General features: G+C 40.8%; 1 protein-coding gene across 1 annotated transcript in view; it reads left to right on the top strand.

Annotated features, from left to right (window-relative positions):
- ST6GALNAC5 (ST6 N-acetylgalactosaminide alpha-2,6-sialyltransferase 5) overlaps window positions 1-18,798 on the top strand; it is a 150,211-nt gene that overhangs the window by 119,864 nt on the left and 11,549 nt on the right. The window contains exon 4 of the mRNA XM_083621034.1: window positions 15,774-16,183. Within this exon, the coding sequence (XP_083477160.1) occupies window positions 15,774-16,183 (410 nt within the window). The remainder of the gene's footprint in view (window positions 1-15,773; window positions 16,184-18,798) is intronic.

Raw genomic sequence — 18,798 nt, 5'->3', positions numbered from 1 at the left:
TTTTGAACAGTGAAATTAGAAAAGAAGATGACAAACACAGAAACTCACGTTCAAAGGCTACAAAATTAGAAAAGATACATTAAATTTATTGTAGCTCCATTGCTCCAACCCACATTTTCACTTCTCAGGGAGCAGGCGGGGAGAGGATTAGGCTATAAGAATGTGCATAGCTAAGTGGCTTCTACTGGCATCATTTCATTTCAGTGCCATTTATTTGAGCTATAGAGCAAAAGTAGTGCATTTTTTGATATAATATAGATGTCTGTTTGCACTCTCTTAATGATAAAACATTAGGATATAGCTATTTCTTTAAATCCTGTATGCAGTTCATACGATTCTTCCTCTTGTATAATGGCTCAGCTTCATCTACATGGTACATTCCTGCCTGATGTTTTTTTCCTGGTTCGTTTTCTCTCTCTCTCTCCTCTCTCATTGTGAATATTCTTTTCTCTTCTCTGATTGCTTTTTCTCCTTAGATCATTACTCTTGGTTGATAGCTTCAGGTTATCACTGTATCCTATCTCCCTCTCCAATAAGCTCATGATTGATACTAATCTTCCTCCTGGGATGCATTTATCGGATGCTGGATGGAAACTACTCTCTAAATCTTAGCGTTATATCTACTGACAATTTACAAGGTTGCACCCTACATTACCATCAGGTGGCTTTGCCAGGGGCTGGTGGGTGGAGGGAGAGAAGCACCAGCACATTGCAGTCATAACTTTATTGGAAAGATGTGCTTCTTATGCTAAAAAGTTGCATTGTTTCATTTGTGTTAGATTCGAGTTTAAATTTTATAGATTAAGCAAGATGCTCCTTTCTTCATATCCTAGTATCATAAATTTGTACAGTTAGAAGGCACCCCGCCCCTTGGATCATCTGATTAAGCCTTCGAATCGCATTACCTAATCTCTCCTTTCTCAGATGCATGTCTAGCCTTTCCCTAAAAGGCATCAAAAGAATATTCCACAGTGTAGCTAGCTCACCACCTTACTGCCTTTATTAGTGGCTCTTTTTAACGCAGATATTTTTTGTCATAATGCTGAAACCAAGCCTTCCTAGTGTGGTACAGTGGTTAAGAGTGGTGGACTCGTAATCTGGTGAACTGGGTTCGCTTCCCCGCTCCTCCACATGCAGCTGCTGGGTGACCTTGGGCCAGTCACACTTCTCTGAAGTCTCTCAGTCCCACTCACCTCACAGAGTGTTTGTTGTGGGGGAGGAAGGGAAAGAAGATTGTTAGTCACTTTGAGACCCCTTAAGGGGAGTGAAAGGTGTGATATCAAGTCCAAACTCCTCCTCCTCCTCTTCCCATTATAGAATGTGCATGCCCAGATACAATAAGAGAGACTCTGAATACATTGCTGATGTGATTGAGGCATCCTGCGATTCTCAACTAACTCAACTGATCTGGCGGGATGCATCTTTGAATGCAAAGGGTAACGTGTAATTGCAGACCCTCCAAGTGTCCCCATTTTCCAGGGGCAGTCTCAGATTTATAGAAGCTGTCCCAGTTTCTGATTTGATCCCAGAATGTCATGTTTGTCCTTAGGACATTCCTATTTTCATTGGAGAAAAGGGGGGGACTTCCGGGGTGGCGCCATCGGCAATGGCGGACTCCCTCTGAACCGGAGGGACCAGCTCCGCGCAAAACGGGTCTTTTCCACTATGGCGAAGTGGGGACCCTTTAAAAAATCACAGGCGGATGAAGCCTGTGACCATGGGACTCGGCGGGCACCTTTAGCGCCCCCCCAACCCGCAAAGGAACCCATAAACGGGCTCCGAAGCAAAGAGGGGGGTGTGGCGCGGTGCTGTGAGTCTACTGCTTTTTCCGCGGAGCGAAGCCGCATAGCCGTTGCCGGAGAGCGCTGCCTTTTTCCTGGGACAATTTGGCATCTAAAGAATCACCCGTGAGTACTTAAAACTCGAACAATTGGACTTCAAATAAGGATTGGCCAGTAGAGAGGAATTGGACTTAAAATTTATTTCAATTTGGTACTGAAACGGGAAGGTCTAAACAGGAAGTCAGCCTTCCGTTTCTTTGTAGTCAGAATAAAGCAAAGACAACGTAAACTAGAGCTTAGAAAATTACTTTTAAAGGATTGACTTTCATCATTTAAAATCGTGGAACCCCCCTTCGGTAGCAGGAGAAGAAGGGGGATCTCTTTTTGGACTGTTTAAACTTGCAGAAGTGAGTTTAAAGTAAAGTAACTTTGCACCGTCCTGATCCTGGAGCGGAGTGTCAGGACTGACGTTTGAAGCTCATTGACCAGAGACAAATGTTTTTGACAGACAGCTAAAAGAAAAGTAACATAGGGATTCCATTGTTTCCTTTCGCATTTCAAAGGAACAAATATTGACTGAATATCTTAAAAAAGAAACTTTGTTGCTATTGCTCTTAAAAGAAAGAAGAAACAGAAGTTTTCCCCCTAGAGGGAGACTGTGAAATTGTAACCAACTTCAGGAGCTTGCAGCTGTTACAGATTACAATCATGGGAAAGGACTTGTGACCTTGTAGGACAATGTTTTCAGAAGCTCGGTTGGGTGCTTTCTGTAAAATAAATGCCCTATTGGACCAGCTAAGCCAGAAGACGGATTTGATGACTAATGCGGCCAGAAATTTTGAACAGGCAGTAGGAAACTACATGGAGCCTACCCAGGAACTAAAACAGGAGTGTGCTATGACAGCACAGATGAGAGAAGAGGATATTGCTGAATCCTGGGTGCCAGAAATGGAAGGAGTTGCGGCCCTGCAGGATTATGAGCCTTTGGATTTGATAAATGAATTTGGAAAAAACCAGATTTGGAAAGATAAAGTTTGGTTTGGTTTGGAAATGGGGGGGTTGGACTGACCCTCCCATGCCAGGATATTTGGACTTTCTGAGTCTGGTAATGGGCCGTCAGATGTTTGGAGCTGTGGGGGCTTTTAATTTTGGAGGGAATCTGAAACAGGTGTTTAAATATCACATGGAGTTTAGTCTGGACTATGGAAATGGGGCTGATCTGTTGAAAAGGGTCAAAAATACTAAGCTGGAGTTCCTACGAGTGGAAGGAAAATATGAAGAAGAGCCGCGGAAGGGACATGGAAGAGACTTGAGGGCCTCGGATATAAGGACACCAGGTTAATGCGCTAGATAAATGGGACAAAAAGGACTGACAAAATCCGGAACCAGGAGGAAGGGACGCTGGATGAAGATTGGATTGTTTTACTTGTTTTTCTTTTATCATTAGGACTGCTTTAAAATAATTGATGAATGCTAGAAAAATGTTGAAATGGAACTACTTGGTTCTAGTAAAAATGTTTAAAGAATTAGGTTAATGGTATGGTTATGAGAAGTCGGTAAAAATAAGATTTAAGTTTTAAGTTTCAAGGTTTGCTATAAGACAAGATGAAAATAGATTAAGATAATGTAAGGACAAAATATTATGAATTATGGATAGGATTTGCTGTGATAATTATTAACCAGGATACAAGAAAGGGGAGGAGGAGGAGGTCAAAGAAAGAAAGTAATGAAAGTTAAAAACTTGAGAATGATGGATGTATTTTTTCTTTTTATTTTTCTGTTTTGTCTTTTTTTCTGTTTTTTCTTTTTTATAATTTTAAAAAATCTTTAATAAATATTATTTTTTTTAAAAAAAATCATTGGAGAAAATGTTGGAGTGCATGGAGTAATCTAATCCCTGAGCCATCTGAAGGCAGCCCTGTAGAGGGAAGCTTTTTAAATTTAATGTTTCATTATGTTTTGATATATGTTGGAAGCCACCCAGAGTGGCTGGGGTAACCCAGTAAGATGCCTGGGATATAATTATTATTATTATTATTATTATTATTATTATTATTATTATTATTTTATTTATTTATTATTATGGATGAATAGGGTGTCCCTATTTTCATCAGAGGAATGTTGGAGGGTATGTAATTGCATTCAGAACCAACAATTTTTTATGTGTAAACCCAGCCACATCAGAACCATTGTTTCTTTTCTGGTCCTGTTTCCCTTCTTGGTAAACAGCTGCTTTCCCGTGTGTTTCTGGTGGTATTCTTCTGAATATTTAAAAAAGGTAGCCTCTTTCAGGAACCAAGTTGCATATTTCCAGAGAGGAGATGTATTTTAATTATTCTAATGAAAGGTTTAACTAGCAGGCAAACCCTTGAAAAGGAGTTAATGTGGCGGAAAACCCTTTCCCTAAGCAAATGACTTTTCATTGCTTAACAATACTTTTTTTAAAAGAAAGAAAGAAAAAGAAATTACTGCATTGAAAGCTTTATGGAGCATACCATTTTTTATCACCTTGACATAAGGGTCATGTTCTATAACCAGTAAATATTTGTAGTGAGATAATTCAAACTGGCTGGGATTGTAGAATGAATTTTCAGAAGATGGCAATTATAACGAGCCTGTCACCAAAGCCTGAAGGCATTCATAGAAAGTGCAAAATCAACCATATATCAAAATGGAAGACTGTGATCACTCCTGGGTTGAGTAAGAAGCCGATCAACACATTTATTGTTAGATAAAAAAATCAGTGTCCATTTGTGTAATCAGGTTAATTAGTGTTCTGTAGGAAAGAAGAAATGGTGAAATTAGCATTTTTAATGTGGAGTCAGAGAAATACAAAGGAATAGTGGGGTCTTAATTACACATTATTTTAAAAGCATGGCTGCTAGAGCTGTTCAAAATGTATATATAAATATTAGCAGCATTGTGAAAAACACTATTCCTAAACTCTGCTATTTGGTGGCAAATGTGACATTTGCAAATTAAATAGTATTAGACAGAATCTGCGAAATCTCAGGACTGCAGGTGTGATAGATGCTGAATTCTGACCACAGAGGGGTATTCTTCACAGGATACACAATATTATATTTTGATATTATCCAGTATTTCTACAAAGTACAGTTTTGGCTGGCCCATAAGAGATTGTGAAAAGGGAAAAATTTGCTGATGAAGAGGTTAAAGATTCTAGAAGAATAAATTCATGTGTTCACAGATTTTTAGATTGGGGGTGGGGAGAGTGACTACGGGTGGAGTTCAACGTCACACCAAGACGATTGTTCCATTGGCTATATTCTTTCTCCACTAGGGTTTTTGTGACTCTTGGCAGGAAACAGAATGGCCATTTCAAAGTGGAGGGCTGGTAGCTTTTTCAAACTTCCCAAGGAGCCTATTTCTCAGGCCCTTCAGCGACACAGACACACCCCACCTTCTCTCTGAACCAGTGTTAGTAGATTATACAAATCCATGAAAGTTGGTGGGAGATATGTTTATAAATTACTGTTAGTCACAATATCTATATGGAAGTCCCAGATTAACAAAGGAAATGTACCACATAATGTCAAATTTAGAAGGACAAGGAAGATTAATTGCCTTCATGCTCTGCTTATGGCTTCTTGGAAGCAACTGACTGTGCAACATCAGAAAGAGGATGTTTGGACTTCTGATCTGATCCAGAAGGGCTCTTCTTATGTTTTTATGTGTTTAGGATTGTAGTTGACAAAAGATCTCTTGACAGTTGTGAAGGCAAAAGACAGAAAATCCAAAGTCGGAAAATGCAATGCATGACATGGAAGAATAAAAAAAAAACCCTGACTATACACAATGTTAAGCTGTAATAAATCAACAGTTATCATTCAGGCGAAAGATACTGGGGACATTATAGCTAGCTCAATGAGAAGAAAAAATAAACTGAGTCTGCTGCAGCTGTCAGAAAGGAAAACTGAATGTTCCAGATCTATTAAGAATGAGTTAGAAAATAATACAGAAACATGGTCTACATATAAATTGATGGTGCCCCTCTTTTTACAGTCTGAAAAAAAAACTTTAAAGCTTTAAAGAGTCACACATGGAGAATAAATTGAAGCCATGAAAGTTCTCAAATTTCCGTTTAATAATTCATCAAAGCATTTCCCTTTAATATCTATCGTCTTATGAATGGACAATAGATGGAATTCAACAGAGATTGTTCCATCAGTGCAATCATTTCTGCTTGCATGATGGAACAAATGCACTGTTGGGCCAATCTGTCCTCCTCTCAGTCTTCTGGGGGTTTCCCTACATACCCACCCCAGCCAATTGGGAGGAGCATGCAAAGCAGGAGGAGGGAAGCCTTGTTGCACTAGCAGAATGCCTTGTATGGGCTTCCAGTAGCAGAACCTGTTACAGTGGTACCTCTGGTTACGAACACTTCTAGTTATGAACTCCACTAACCCGGAAGTAGCTGTTCCTGGTTGCGAACTTTGCACCAGGATGCGAATGGAAATCGTGCGGCGGAGGCGTGTGCACAGCGGGAGGCCCCATTAGTGAAAGCGCGCCTCAGGATAAGAACGATTTTAGCTTAAGAATGGCCCTTCGGAATGAATTAAGTTCATAACCAGAGGTACCAAAGTAGCTGAATCTGGGCAAATTATTCAGTACCAAACTGCAGATTTGACTTTCTTCTTCTTATGAAGATAGATAGATGATAGGTAGGTAGATAGGTAAAGCTTCCACAATTCAAAGGCAATGTGTGTATGTGTAAAATAGAGAATCTGTCATTGAGTGTGTGCCTCTATGGAATGTACAGCTTTTTATCATCCTGGACCCACCTTTAAGGAAAGAAGTGTCATCCTCCTTGGGAAACAAAAAAGGAGGCTACTAAAGGGACCCCTGACCATTAGGTCCAGTCGTGACCAACTCTGGGGTTGCGGCGCTCATCCCCCTTTATTGGCTGAGGGAGCCGGCGTACAGCTTCCAGGTCATGTGGCCAGCATGACTAAGCCGCTTCCGGTGAACCAGAGCAGCGCACGGAAACGCCATTTACCTTCCCGCCAGAGCGGTACCTATTTATCTACTTGCACTTTGACGTGCTTTCGAACTGCTAGGTTGGCAGGAGCAGGGACCGAGCAACGGGAGCTCACCCCGTCGCAGGGATTCGAACCACCGACCTTCTGATTGGCAAGTCCTAGGCTCTGTGGTTTAACCCACAGCGCCACCTGCGTCCCTCTAAAAAAAGGAGGCTAGAGGGGTCTTAAAGTAGGGGTGGGGAATCTCAGGCCTGGGAGCTTCTCCAGACCTCTCTGCCTTGCCCATGAGACTCTTCCCAAGCCCCCCTTCCCAGCCCTGTTCCATACCTTCCCCAGATGTTTCCTTGCACTGTGAGAATGGAGGTGTGTACCTTCTAAACCTCATGGCTGGAATGTAGCTTGCTGTACAAGTTTCACATCCACTATTGTGCCCACTTTTGCCTCGAGTCAGCCCACCACTGCGAGTTTTCCCATCAGGGTTCCTCACCCCTGCATTAAAGGCTAACAAATTTATTATGGTTTCTGGTGGAGTGGAATCTATTCCGTTAAAGCTTGTGCCATAATGAATTTGCTCTGGGTTTAAAATTCCTTTAAAGCTTAAAAACCTACTCCTCCTTTTGTCCACAGTGGACTAACACACTTACCTGTCTAGGCATTGTGATCTTCTGTGTTGTTATATTGTCTGCCCACTGAGGCGGTATTCTGCATTCGGATTTTCTCCCTTAATCCATCCAAATAAGATTAGGAATGGAGAAGAGACTTTGGATAAGTTCTCGGTGTTCTGTCCCTTTGCTCTTGCAGTACGTGTTGCATTGGATAAAGACTGCTTAGTCTGTTCTTGTATAATTGGCAAGACCTTAAAAGTAGGAGTGGCTCTGCCCTGTCGATTCCAGGGCTAGAAATTCCAAGGCCTGAATGCCTTCCTGCCCATGAGCAAATCAAAATTTCATCATGTAAGAAGAATTTTTCCCCTTTTCCAAAATTGTAAGAGAATAATCAGTATTTCTGTACTACTTGCACAGTGATCCAAATCTAGATAGTTTAGATCATGGTGGGGAAACCATTCTAAGCCTGAGAGCTGCATTCCAGAGTTTGTGTGGCGTAGTGGCTAGAGTGTTGGACTGGGACCCAAGAGACCAGGGTTTGAATCCCCACTCTGCCATGAAGCTCACCCTCAGCCTAAACTACCTCAAAGGGTTGCTGTGAGAATAAAATGGGGAAAGAGGAGATCTATGTTGACACCTTGAATCATTTGGAGGAATGGTGGTATATAAATGTAATAAAACAAATTTCCCCATGGGCCAGCTTCCAAGGAGCACCTGCCATGGGTGGGTAGATCCAGGGGCGAAAGTGGACGGGGCAAAAGATGTGACTCTTACTCTAGAAAAGAAGGCCACATTCTGGCCACAGAAAGGTTAGAGGTTTCTACACATATACACGTTTCCCTGTCTTATCCTGTCTCCATCCAGACAAGCATGAGGCATTATCACAGGTAAAGGGTGTGGCTTGGAGTTTTCTGCAGGTCCTGAAGGGTTACATTTGGCGCCTGGGAGTGAGGTTCTCCCACCCCTTGCTAGATATCAGCCAGTATAACTCTTCAAGAGGGAAACTCATTAAATTCTGTGGCTGTTTTGTGCTCTTAGATGCTTTGGTAGATGGACTAGGCAGTTATTTTGGTATTTTAATTCGGCATTAAAAAAGCTTGTTACTTTCAGCTTTGCAGCAGAGCATATTCCTGTTGAATTTCATGCAATTCACTTTAATGTGTATGAAAACCATTCTTCCTCTACATAAAGCTTAAAAATTTACAGCCCATAGGGCAGCAGGCCGTCAATATAGAACAGAACAGTGGTATTCAAGATTATTTTTATTTTTTTTGCAGTGGTGGAATACTTCACTTTAAACAAAACTTGGGTGGAAGTTTTGCAGTAAAATCTTTTTCATTATTTTTTTTTAAGAGGAGGGTGTGCAAGAGTTATTGGGAAAGCAAGCAAGGGGAAGCCAGTCAGAGCAGCAACTACAGTGGTACCTCGGGTTAAGAACTTAATTCGTTCTGGAGGTCCGTTCTTAACCTGAAACTGTTCTTAACCTGAAGCACCACTTTAGCTAATGGGGACTCCCGCTGCCGTAGCGCTGCCGCTGCACGACTTCTGTTCTCATCCTGAAGCAAAGTTCTTAACCCGAGGTACTATTTTTGGGTTAGCGGAGTCTGTAACCTGAAGTGTCTGTAACCTGAAGCGTCTGTAACCCGAGGTACCACTGTATTCTGCTGCCTCGCTCCTCCCCCTTTTGTTAACTGGCAGTGATGAATGGCATTGAGAAGCCTGGTAAGCAACGCTAGATTACTAGGACAATTCCTTGAGTAGTGCATTTAATACCCATGGCTGCAGTTCAATTGAAATCACATATTGTGTGTGTTTGTTCACCTTTACACCTTTATTATTTATGGAACCCTTTAGACAGCTTAGCACAATCTCAAGGTCCCACAGGACACAGTTTGGGAAATGTTGCCTATTCACAAAACAATCTTCCTTCAATTAACAGTTGGTTAGACAGATGCGGGTGGCGCCGTGGGTTAAACCACAGAGCCTAAGACTTGCTGATCAGAAGGTTGGCGGTTCGAATCCCCACAACGGGGTGAGCTCCCGTTGCTCAGTCCCTGCTCCTGCCAACCTAGCAGTTCGAAAGCACATCAAAGTGCAAGTAGGTAAATAGGTACCACTCCGGTGGGAAGGTAAATGGTGTTTCCATGCACAGCTCTTGTTCATGACCTGGAAGCTGTATGCCGGCTCCCTCGGCCAATAAAGCGATATGAGCGCTGCAACCCCAGTCAGTCACGACTGGACCTAATGGTCAGGGGTCCCTTTACCTTTACCTTAGACCGAACTAAGTTGAGTGACTTAGCTATGACTTCCTCGGATGTTCCCAATCCTAACAAGTCACTGTATAAATGAAGATAGTCTACCCTTTTTTAGCCTTTGCCCTTTTAAATTGTATTTTGAATATTCAGAGCCTAGTACTTTTGAATAAAAGTTCACACGATTTCTTCAGAAAATAAGTCTATAACAGAGCATAGCTGTTAGAAATTGTAATCAGCAATGCAACTGTTAAAAGACAAAACTGACACAGGAAGTTACACTATGCCAGTGAACAATAAACAGCTGTTTATTTCTGCATAACTTCAGTCACAGACATGCAAGTTTTAAATGCAAGCTGGGTGCAAGATACCTATGTATTTTACTTTGCTTAAGCCTGTCATTCCCCCCTTTACTCCCTATCTCCAACTGGGTTATTACTGGTGCATGTGTCTTTATTTTATTAAATATCTGTATGCCCCCTTTTGTGCTGAATTACACTAAGGGAAGCCTACAGGAGAGAGAAAACAACTTATATATAACACATGTTAAATGCACAAAATGAACACACTTGTTAAACAAAAGTCAGCAGTGGGAACCAAGGGATTAATAGTCTCAAATACAGACACTCAGAATATACCAAACACCCTCTGAAATAAAACAGCTTACTGCTGGAAAACTGTAAGGGTCAGAACACACAACACAGAAAATACCTCTCCAAAGTAATTCCTACCAGGCCTCAAACAATGAAGGGACCTAAAATCAAGTTAAGCAATTGTTTGATTTATATGAACCACTGCAGTGCCCCTTAACCCAGGCCACTGAGGATAGGGCTATCATGAACATTCACATAGCAGTGCTCATAAAAGTGAGAATTGCTACTTGAATGCTCACAAGTAGCATCAAAGTGAGCAGGGGCCCCTGATGGAAATACCTATAGTGTCAGTTTCCCCACTGAAGATTTTGGATTGCCAGCCCTAGTCCTCAATGCGAATAGCTACTTTGGGGATACCTATTACCTTGCCTTGTCCTTCCTCAAGGTAAGCTTCTGGGCCTTTGGAACATGGGAATGGGAAATGGCGGTGGGCCCTTTGTGGGTGCTCAGTGTGAGCATTGGTTAATGATTGGATTTAATTGCTGCAAAGCTCTCATCCCTGGAATGATCTCCGAGGGTCAGAAGCTTTTGGGCCAACGCCTAAAGTTTGAGACTTTACAGGTCAAAACCTGCACTTCAGTTGGACCTGGAAACCAATTGGAAGCCAGTGGAAGTGTTCAGAATTGGTAGTATTTCCTCTCTATTGCCCACTTCCGGCAAGAGCCTCATGGCTACATTCTATGTCATTTGTCGTTTCTGAAAGCTACATTTGTTGTTTTAAAGTTTTATTGCAAAATGTGTTATTGTAATGGAGTCTGGATTACCATGGGAAGGTTATGTAGGAGTATACAGGTGAGAGATAGTTGGTTGTTTTTTTCTAAAACATATCAGCATTTCTTTTTCCAAAAATGTTGCTCTGTTTATTTTCTTTTTTGGAATGTAGAGTCTTTGGTGGCTGATTCAAGATAAAAATGGATACATTGTTGATGAGTAGGCAAAGATCTAGTAGGAATTAGTTTCGACAAAAAAACAACTTATTGTGTGTCTATTCTTACTTGAGTCAAGTCTGGTAGCAGTTACATTTTCCTTAACCTGACTAGCATTTCATCTTGCCTTTTCAAGTATTGTGATAAAGTAGTTAGCTTACCTTTCTACCTTTTGGTTGGCAATCCATCAAAGTAACATGTAAATGTGTAAAGGTATGATGTGCACATTTCATTTGGAATCTCAGGTCACAAATGGCACAAATATTCCAATCCACTGTCATACCTCCCTTAGGAGTGTAGAAATTTTTATTTGTGAATGCAAACAGACCTGGATCTGTTAAGAATGCTGAGACTATAAAGATATTCTGCCAGCATGTAAATGGATTAATTCACCACAAGACTTTATTTTTGTTTTAAAATTTGTTACAGAAAAGCCATTGAATGTTTTCATACATAAATATTTATTGAATTGTAATGTATGAACACATATGAGTAGCAGTGTTTTACATTTTCAAAATTTTTAGCATTTTAAGAAATACTTAGAAGACAAGCAAGTGCTTTGCCAAAACAGGAAGAGATGAGGCTTGCTTTCTGCTCAATGAAGCAGTGCCACTGATTCCTGCTAATTTTAACCATGGAACATTGATTTTATAAACAGTTTCATACATATATGTCTTTCATACACTAAGTGATGTGTCACCATGCTGACTTCAGCTCTTTTCCTGTTAAGAACTGTAAGGGGCACGTGAGATTAATACATGGAGACACACTAGCTGTGTGTCTAATGACACATAGATAATTCACTGCCACAGGAAATCACGGGAGCTAATTTTCATAATGTAGTAAGAGCCTTCTGTCAGGCACAGAATGTACTTAGTACCTTCCAGGACCAAGCTTTTAATGCTTAATATGGAATAGCAGCTTTCCATTTGGCTGCATATCCCCAGGAAAGCAAAAAACAAACCATGCAACTAGTTAACTAGGGATGTCAGAGAATTCTGAAGGAAATGGGAGCGGAAGTTGGCAATGTTTGCTTATTCATCCGATGTCTGGAATAGAACTTGAGCCAGTGAATATGATCAGTATTCCCTCTTGGTCTGCAAATATGTACATGTGCATGACTCCCCACCCCCACCCCCCGGGTTGCATTGCTCTTTCTTTGCACTGAAATGAACGGTGGGGAGTAACATAATGATAACACATTTGATGGCATAAAATGTGGGCAGCGAGAACTGTGTCAGAACCTGAACTGTAGAACGGAGGTGGAACAGAAACAGCGTTGCATGCAATAAGCATGGGGTTGGAACAGAAACAGATCCTTCTTGCATATCCACTAGGAACTCATGAACTTACATGCCCATAAAGCAAAACTGTAGGCTAGTCAACCAGATCAACTTTTTTGGGAGCTCTAGGTAAAACTGTGGCCCTTCAGATGTCAAGGAGGGGTACTTGCTTGGACTACAAACTAGGCCTTTGAGGAAGGGCCATAGCTCAATGGGTAGGGTATCTACTCTGCATGCAGAATGTCCCAGGCTCAACCCCAGGTGGAGGATTACGGATGGGAGAGATCCCTTTCTGAAATCACAGAAAGCTACTCACTACCATTCAGTGTAGACAGACTCAATCAATAAAAGGCAGCTTCCTCTGTTCCTGTTAAGTATGGAGATCCGGTGGGAATACTCTTCTCACCTTAATTTTAGACCTTTGTTTGAAGGGCTCTGTCTCTTCTCTCTCATCTGCCAAACTAGACAACTCTCTCTTTCCAATTTCCCTCTACCTTGAGCTGTGTTGACTTCTTGTAAAAACAGTAACACTATTTCTGTTCACCAATATGTCAGGATATTATTTTGTACTGTAAGATATGTAGGGTGTGTGAAGATCTGGGCCAGTCCAATAAGGCACAGTTATATACTTTCAAGAGGCTTGTTGATTTCATTGGACTTCAGCATGCCTAATTCAACTGGATTATCGTTTACATTTACACCCAGTAGAAGGGATGTAAATGTTGGGAGGCTTGATCTTGCTGAATTATCAATGGCATGTTTTAAGAAATATCCTTTAAATCAAATACTAGCTACATAGTTCAGTTGGTAGAGAGCACGAGACTCATAATCTCAGGGTTGTGAATTCAAGTCCCACGTTGGGCAAAAGATCCTTGCATTGCAGGGGGTTGGACTAGATGATCCTTGTGGCCCCTTTCAACTATGTGATTCTATGAAATGCCTCTTTTAGGAAAGCTGCAGAAGACCGTTTGGCAAGAACTCAAATTCTACTTACCATTTGGTAAGAACTCAATTTTTGGGATGGCAGTCTAGGCTGGCTTTGAAGAGGCTTGGTTGAAACTGCATACACACTTCCAAGAAAACCAAATGTAATGGTAAAGTTCATCCAAATCAAAACTTAAGCCTTTTTAAGCCTCTATGAATAAAATGTCAGAGGTTTAAGCATATGTTTAAATATCTCTCATTGAAATCATTAGAAGCTACTGTAAAATTATATGCATGTGTATCCAAATGTAAGTGCTAATGAGTTTAGTGAAGCTTACTCCTAGGAAAGTGTGTATAGTCCCATTGGACCTATAGATAATGGGTTTATTTTAATACTCCTGATTTAGAAAAGGGAAACTTTATCTAAACACTTCTAGTTTATTGCAAAAGAATTGTACAATTATGGCCATGATCTAACCACCAAAATAGCCAGGTGGTACAATAAAAAACAGAGCTAAATCTAGGACAGTATTAGAAACACAGTGGCATTCTTAACTACAGTGCAAGGACTACTCTTCCCTGAAGGATTAAATACTTGCTACATATTCTCATGTCCTGCAGTAAAATGTAACATCACAGTTGACAAGTTATTGCTATTTTATTGGCACCACTTACTCTAAGGCAATTGGACATAATAACTCAGAATACTTTATATGCTTTTTGACATTTCTTCTGTCCCTGCTGCTGTAGATGAGACTAACCGATACTTCAGAGCTTTGGGAACTCATTTAACATTGGAAGAAAATATGTGAATGCATTCCATTTTTGTATACCAGCTTCCAGATGCAGTTATATACAGAAAAACTGCCTAATGAATCACCTAGCTCCTGACTTGAGTCACAATATGTCATACCCAGGGCTGTGCTTTCACATGTTATGTATTTCCTTAAGCACTCTCTCTCTCTCTCTCTCTCTCTCTCTCTCTCTCTCTCTCTCTCACACACACACACACACACAGAGAGAGACCTACCTTATTTGCTCTCTTTGTTTCTAAGGGAGGAATTCAGTGTTCTATGTCAAACATTCAATCAGCACAAGCATTTCAGCTTGCCAAATGAAATGGTCCAGCTCTCTTGACAGACACCCCCTCTGAGCTAGTTGTGTAGGAGGGAAGCCCTGTTGCACAAGCAAAAGTCCTTGTGTGGACTTCGCTTTTGCTGATGGGACTCCTTAGGTTAATCCTAATCTTTATTTTTAAGTTCGGGATCACAGGGAATGTGATGAAACTGCAATTATACATAGCCTGTATTATAGCATCACAGAGAGTGCAAACAAAGCTAGCTCAGAGTGAGGGCACTGCACTAGTTGCCTGAAATGCTGCTGAAAGATGTAGGCACTGTTTTTGTATGTGAAGAATGCTCCCCTTTTAGGTCAGCCATTCCTAATAGATCCTTCCTCCTTTTTTCTGGAAAAAAATCCAAAGAAGGAAGTTTTACGATTACTAAAATGTTCCTTCATAGTGAGCTGAGTCCTATGATTTAATCTTAATTTGCACCGTGTAATTTAAGATGATTGCCGATTATCTGCTCAGTAGGGAAGTAGCTTTGCACATTTTAAAAAATATTGACATTTACACCCATTTTCTGATCTTTTTGTTCCTGAAGTGCATTTTCCCACTACATTCTCCAGATCAGACAGTAGGAAATTATTGCGTTCACCATACTGAACATTGGACAAACTGGTTATTCTTCTCAAATTCTAACTGGAGGTGCTGGTTGTCATTATGGGCATGATGATTAGGCAAGGATTAGCTGGAAACTAAGGCTTCTACCTCAATATCCACTATTATACTGATAAGTGGAAGGTCTCCTGTCAAACAAGATGACCGGGGGGGGGGGGGAGATGCTCAAACTTGAACCTGCAGAAAACACTGTCAATCACAGACCCTGAACACTGCACTACTAAATGTGGAATATTGCACATAAAAACACCCATGCCCATGTTTGACCACCCTGGATTTTTCAAAATATCAGAAGTGTGTGTGTGTGTGTGTGGCTGTAGGAGGAAAACCGGTATGGTGAGGGAAATAAACTGGATTAGTGATAGAACAATGATTTCTTGTAAACCCCCAGAAAACAACAACTTTAAGCAGTAAGGATAGCAATATAAAAGCTATATCTGTCAAGCTATGTGTCTACTCAAGAAGAAGGGAAGGGCTCACTCTGCATAATTATATTGGAAGCCTACCATTTGTATTCAGTCATTTCTCTTTCTCAAGCTTCCTCTCATTTTCTTTACCTCTCGGAGGATTTGGGTGTATATTGTACTAAGACATTTCTTTTCCCGCAGCCTTTGAAAATGCACTGTGCAAGCTGTGCCCTAGTAACAAGTTCTGGACACCTCTTGCGAAGCCAGCAAGGGAAGAAGATTGACCAAACAGAGTGTGTAATACGAATGAACGATGCGCCCACACGGGGATTTGTAAAAGATGTTGGAAACAAGACAAGTCTGCGAGTCATCGCTCACTCCAGTATGCAGAGAATTTTGCGAAATCGCCATGAACTGTTAAATATGAGCCAAGGGACTGTATTTATCTTCTGGGGTCCAGGCAGCAACATGAGGAGAGATGGAAAAGGATTAATTTATAACAATCTGCAACTGATGAATCAGATACTACCTCAGTTAAAAGTATACATGATATCCCGGCACAAGATGCTTCAAATTGATGATCTCTTCAAGCGGGAAACTGGAAAAGACAGGTAAGAAAGAAGCAACTGCATGAGAATATATTGGAGAGCCACTGTCATTGTTTTAGTAGAATGTCAGGTCTGTTGATCATAAGTTCATCAATGGGATCACACTACAGAATGTGCTTGCCTTCCCTTAGCTTCCAATAACCTGTTGCATTATTTCATTTTATGCATCAAATAATAATGCTTGGCTTTTGCAGCATAAGCAACAAACATGCAATCAAATAATTTATTTGCCCATCAGTTTTTAATACTGAAAACCAGTGTGTGCCAAATACTGTCAGCAAACAGAACTGCAGAGTAGCACAGAAAGAACATCGATGCTGAATTTAAATCTCACTTTAGGTAATATACCTGAAAGCAGATTTTTACTGGTTTTGAAAAATCAGAATTGATGGGTTTTGCTTTATGGAGCCTATGCTGCCATTCTGTGAATTATAATGGCTACTTATTGAATATAAGCATTCTTGGAACATTGCAGCTGTAAAGCTTCTTGTAAAACAAATACACATTATTCATACATTAGGTGCCTCTAAAGTGTGCCTTCTTATACTTCCATCTTTGAAAGGCCAAGTTATTATGATACTTAGCTCTTTATGAGCCTATTTATGGCTTGCAAACAGATCTTCAAATCATTTTTTTTATTAAAAAAAATAGGTGACTAATATGTTTCTCTAGATAGGGCTGGAAATGATATCACCCCTCCTTCAAAAGATGCATTTATTTTTATTAGTTATTTACTCATTACATAGTAAAAACATAATGACAGCATAAGCACCACTTAATGCATTTATGTATAAATTAAGAGCTCACTTTAGAAAGAAGTAAATCTATCTAATAAAGTTATCTGCACTTTCCATTTCAAAATACCGTTATCCGCAATGGAAGTCTTTTGAGACACAGTGCTAAGGGAAAATATGATTTTCATATCCCAAGCTGCTGTATGCTTGGAAAAGTTCTTCATTTTAAAAGTGAACACACCTTCCTATCCTTTTGAAAATCCTGGACCTTCAAGTTTTGCTGTTCTGAGCAGCTTTTATGTGAATGAGGTTGTTGGCCTGTCATGTAAATGTTGTTGCTCTGAATCTGTGGTATTATGTTGGATGGTTTAATGACTTTGTATCTTCTGCTTTAAATTGTTTTTAATATTTTTTAAAAGTGTGAATCACCTTGGGAGGGTCTGAATTTTGTAGATCACAAAGTAGGGTATGCTAGTGAGCACCATAAGTTAGATCTGTGGAAGCAAAGAGACCACCTGAGAAAAATGTGTCTAGGAGTAAGTTAGCGGCACTGTAGCTCTAGGCTCTCTCTCTCCCAATTCTTATTGGATATTGCATTATATAATAGAATCATAGATTTGTACAGTAGGAAGGGGCTCCAAGGCTCATCCTGCAATGGAAGAATCTCAACTTGAATCGTACATGACGGATGGCCATCCAAACTCAGCTTAAAAACCTCAAACAGTCAGTTCTTCTGTCAAACAGCTGTTACTGTCAGAAAGTTCTTCCTGATGTTTGGTTAGAATCTATTTTCTTGTAACTTGAAGCCACTGGCCTCTGGAGCAGGAAAAAAACAAGCTTCCTCCATCTTCCATGTGACAGCCCTTTAGATATTTGAAGATGGCTATCATATCTCCTCTCAGTCTCCACATATCCAACTCCCTCAACTTATTCCTCATAAGGCTTGGCTTCCAGATCCTTTATCGCCTGGGTCGCCCTCTTCTGCACACATTCCAGCTTGTCATTATCCTCCTTAAACTGTGGTGCTCAGAACTGAACACAGTTTTCAGATGTGTTCTGACCAAGGCAGAATAAAGTAGGACTATTACTTCCCTTGACTATTACTTCCACTATACTTCTGTTGATGCTGCCTAGAATAGCATTAGCTTTCTTTCTGCTGCTGCTGCATCACATTCCTTAAGCTTGTGGACTGCTTGGTCCTTTTCACATGTTCTACTGGCAAGCCAGGTGCCCCCCCCCCCCATCTTATATCTGTGCATCTGGTTATTCCTGTCTAAGTGTTGGCCAGGAGGCAAACTTAGTTGGCATAAAGGCTCTGTTAGTGTTTGACCTCAGGTGGATAGGTGAACGCCTTCAATATTGTACCCAAAAAGCCCATTTCAGAGCAAACTAGCATGTTCAAAGTCAGCCTAAAACGTGCTACACAGGAGGTTTTATTTCCAACCTTGGATCAGCTTCCTGACCATTAGTACCTCTGTCTTGCCTGGATTGAGCCTCAGCTTTTAGCCTACATCCAGTCTAACACTGTGTTCAGGCAATGGCTGCCTAGCTCCCTTGGTTTCAGTTGAAAATGAGAGATAAAGCAGGGCAACACATTAGCATATTAATGGCACACAACCCCAAATGACCCCAGCTAGGGGCTTCACGTAGATTTTAAAAGTGCAAGGGGTAAAACTGAGCCCCGAAGGATCTCACAGAACAAGGAGCTAAAGCAATACTCTTCCAGCACCATGTTCTGGGAAATTCTAACCATTTAGGACCATTGCCCTATATTCCCATACTAGTATACTGTGAGCAACTAAATGTTGAATGCTACCAAGTGGTCCAGCAGAACCAACAGGGATGCAATCCCCTTGTACAGCTCCTGGCATAAGTAAACACCAA

Source organism: Podarcis filfolensis, assembly GCF_964270895.1.
Source record: "Podarcis filfolensis genome assembly, chromosome: 6".
In the NCBI taxonomy this organism is placed as follows: domain Eukaryota; kingdom Metazoa; phylum Chordata; class Lepidosauria; order Squamata; family Lacertidae; genus Podarcis; species Podarcis filfolensis.
The sequence above is the reverse complement of the archived record's forward strand: the minus strand, read 5'-3'. Positions and strand labels throughout refer to the sequence as shown.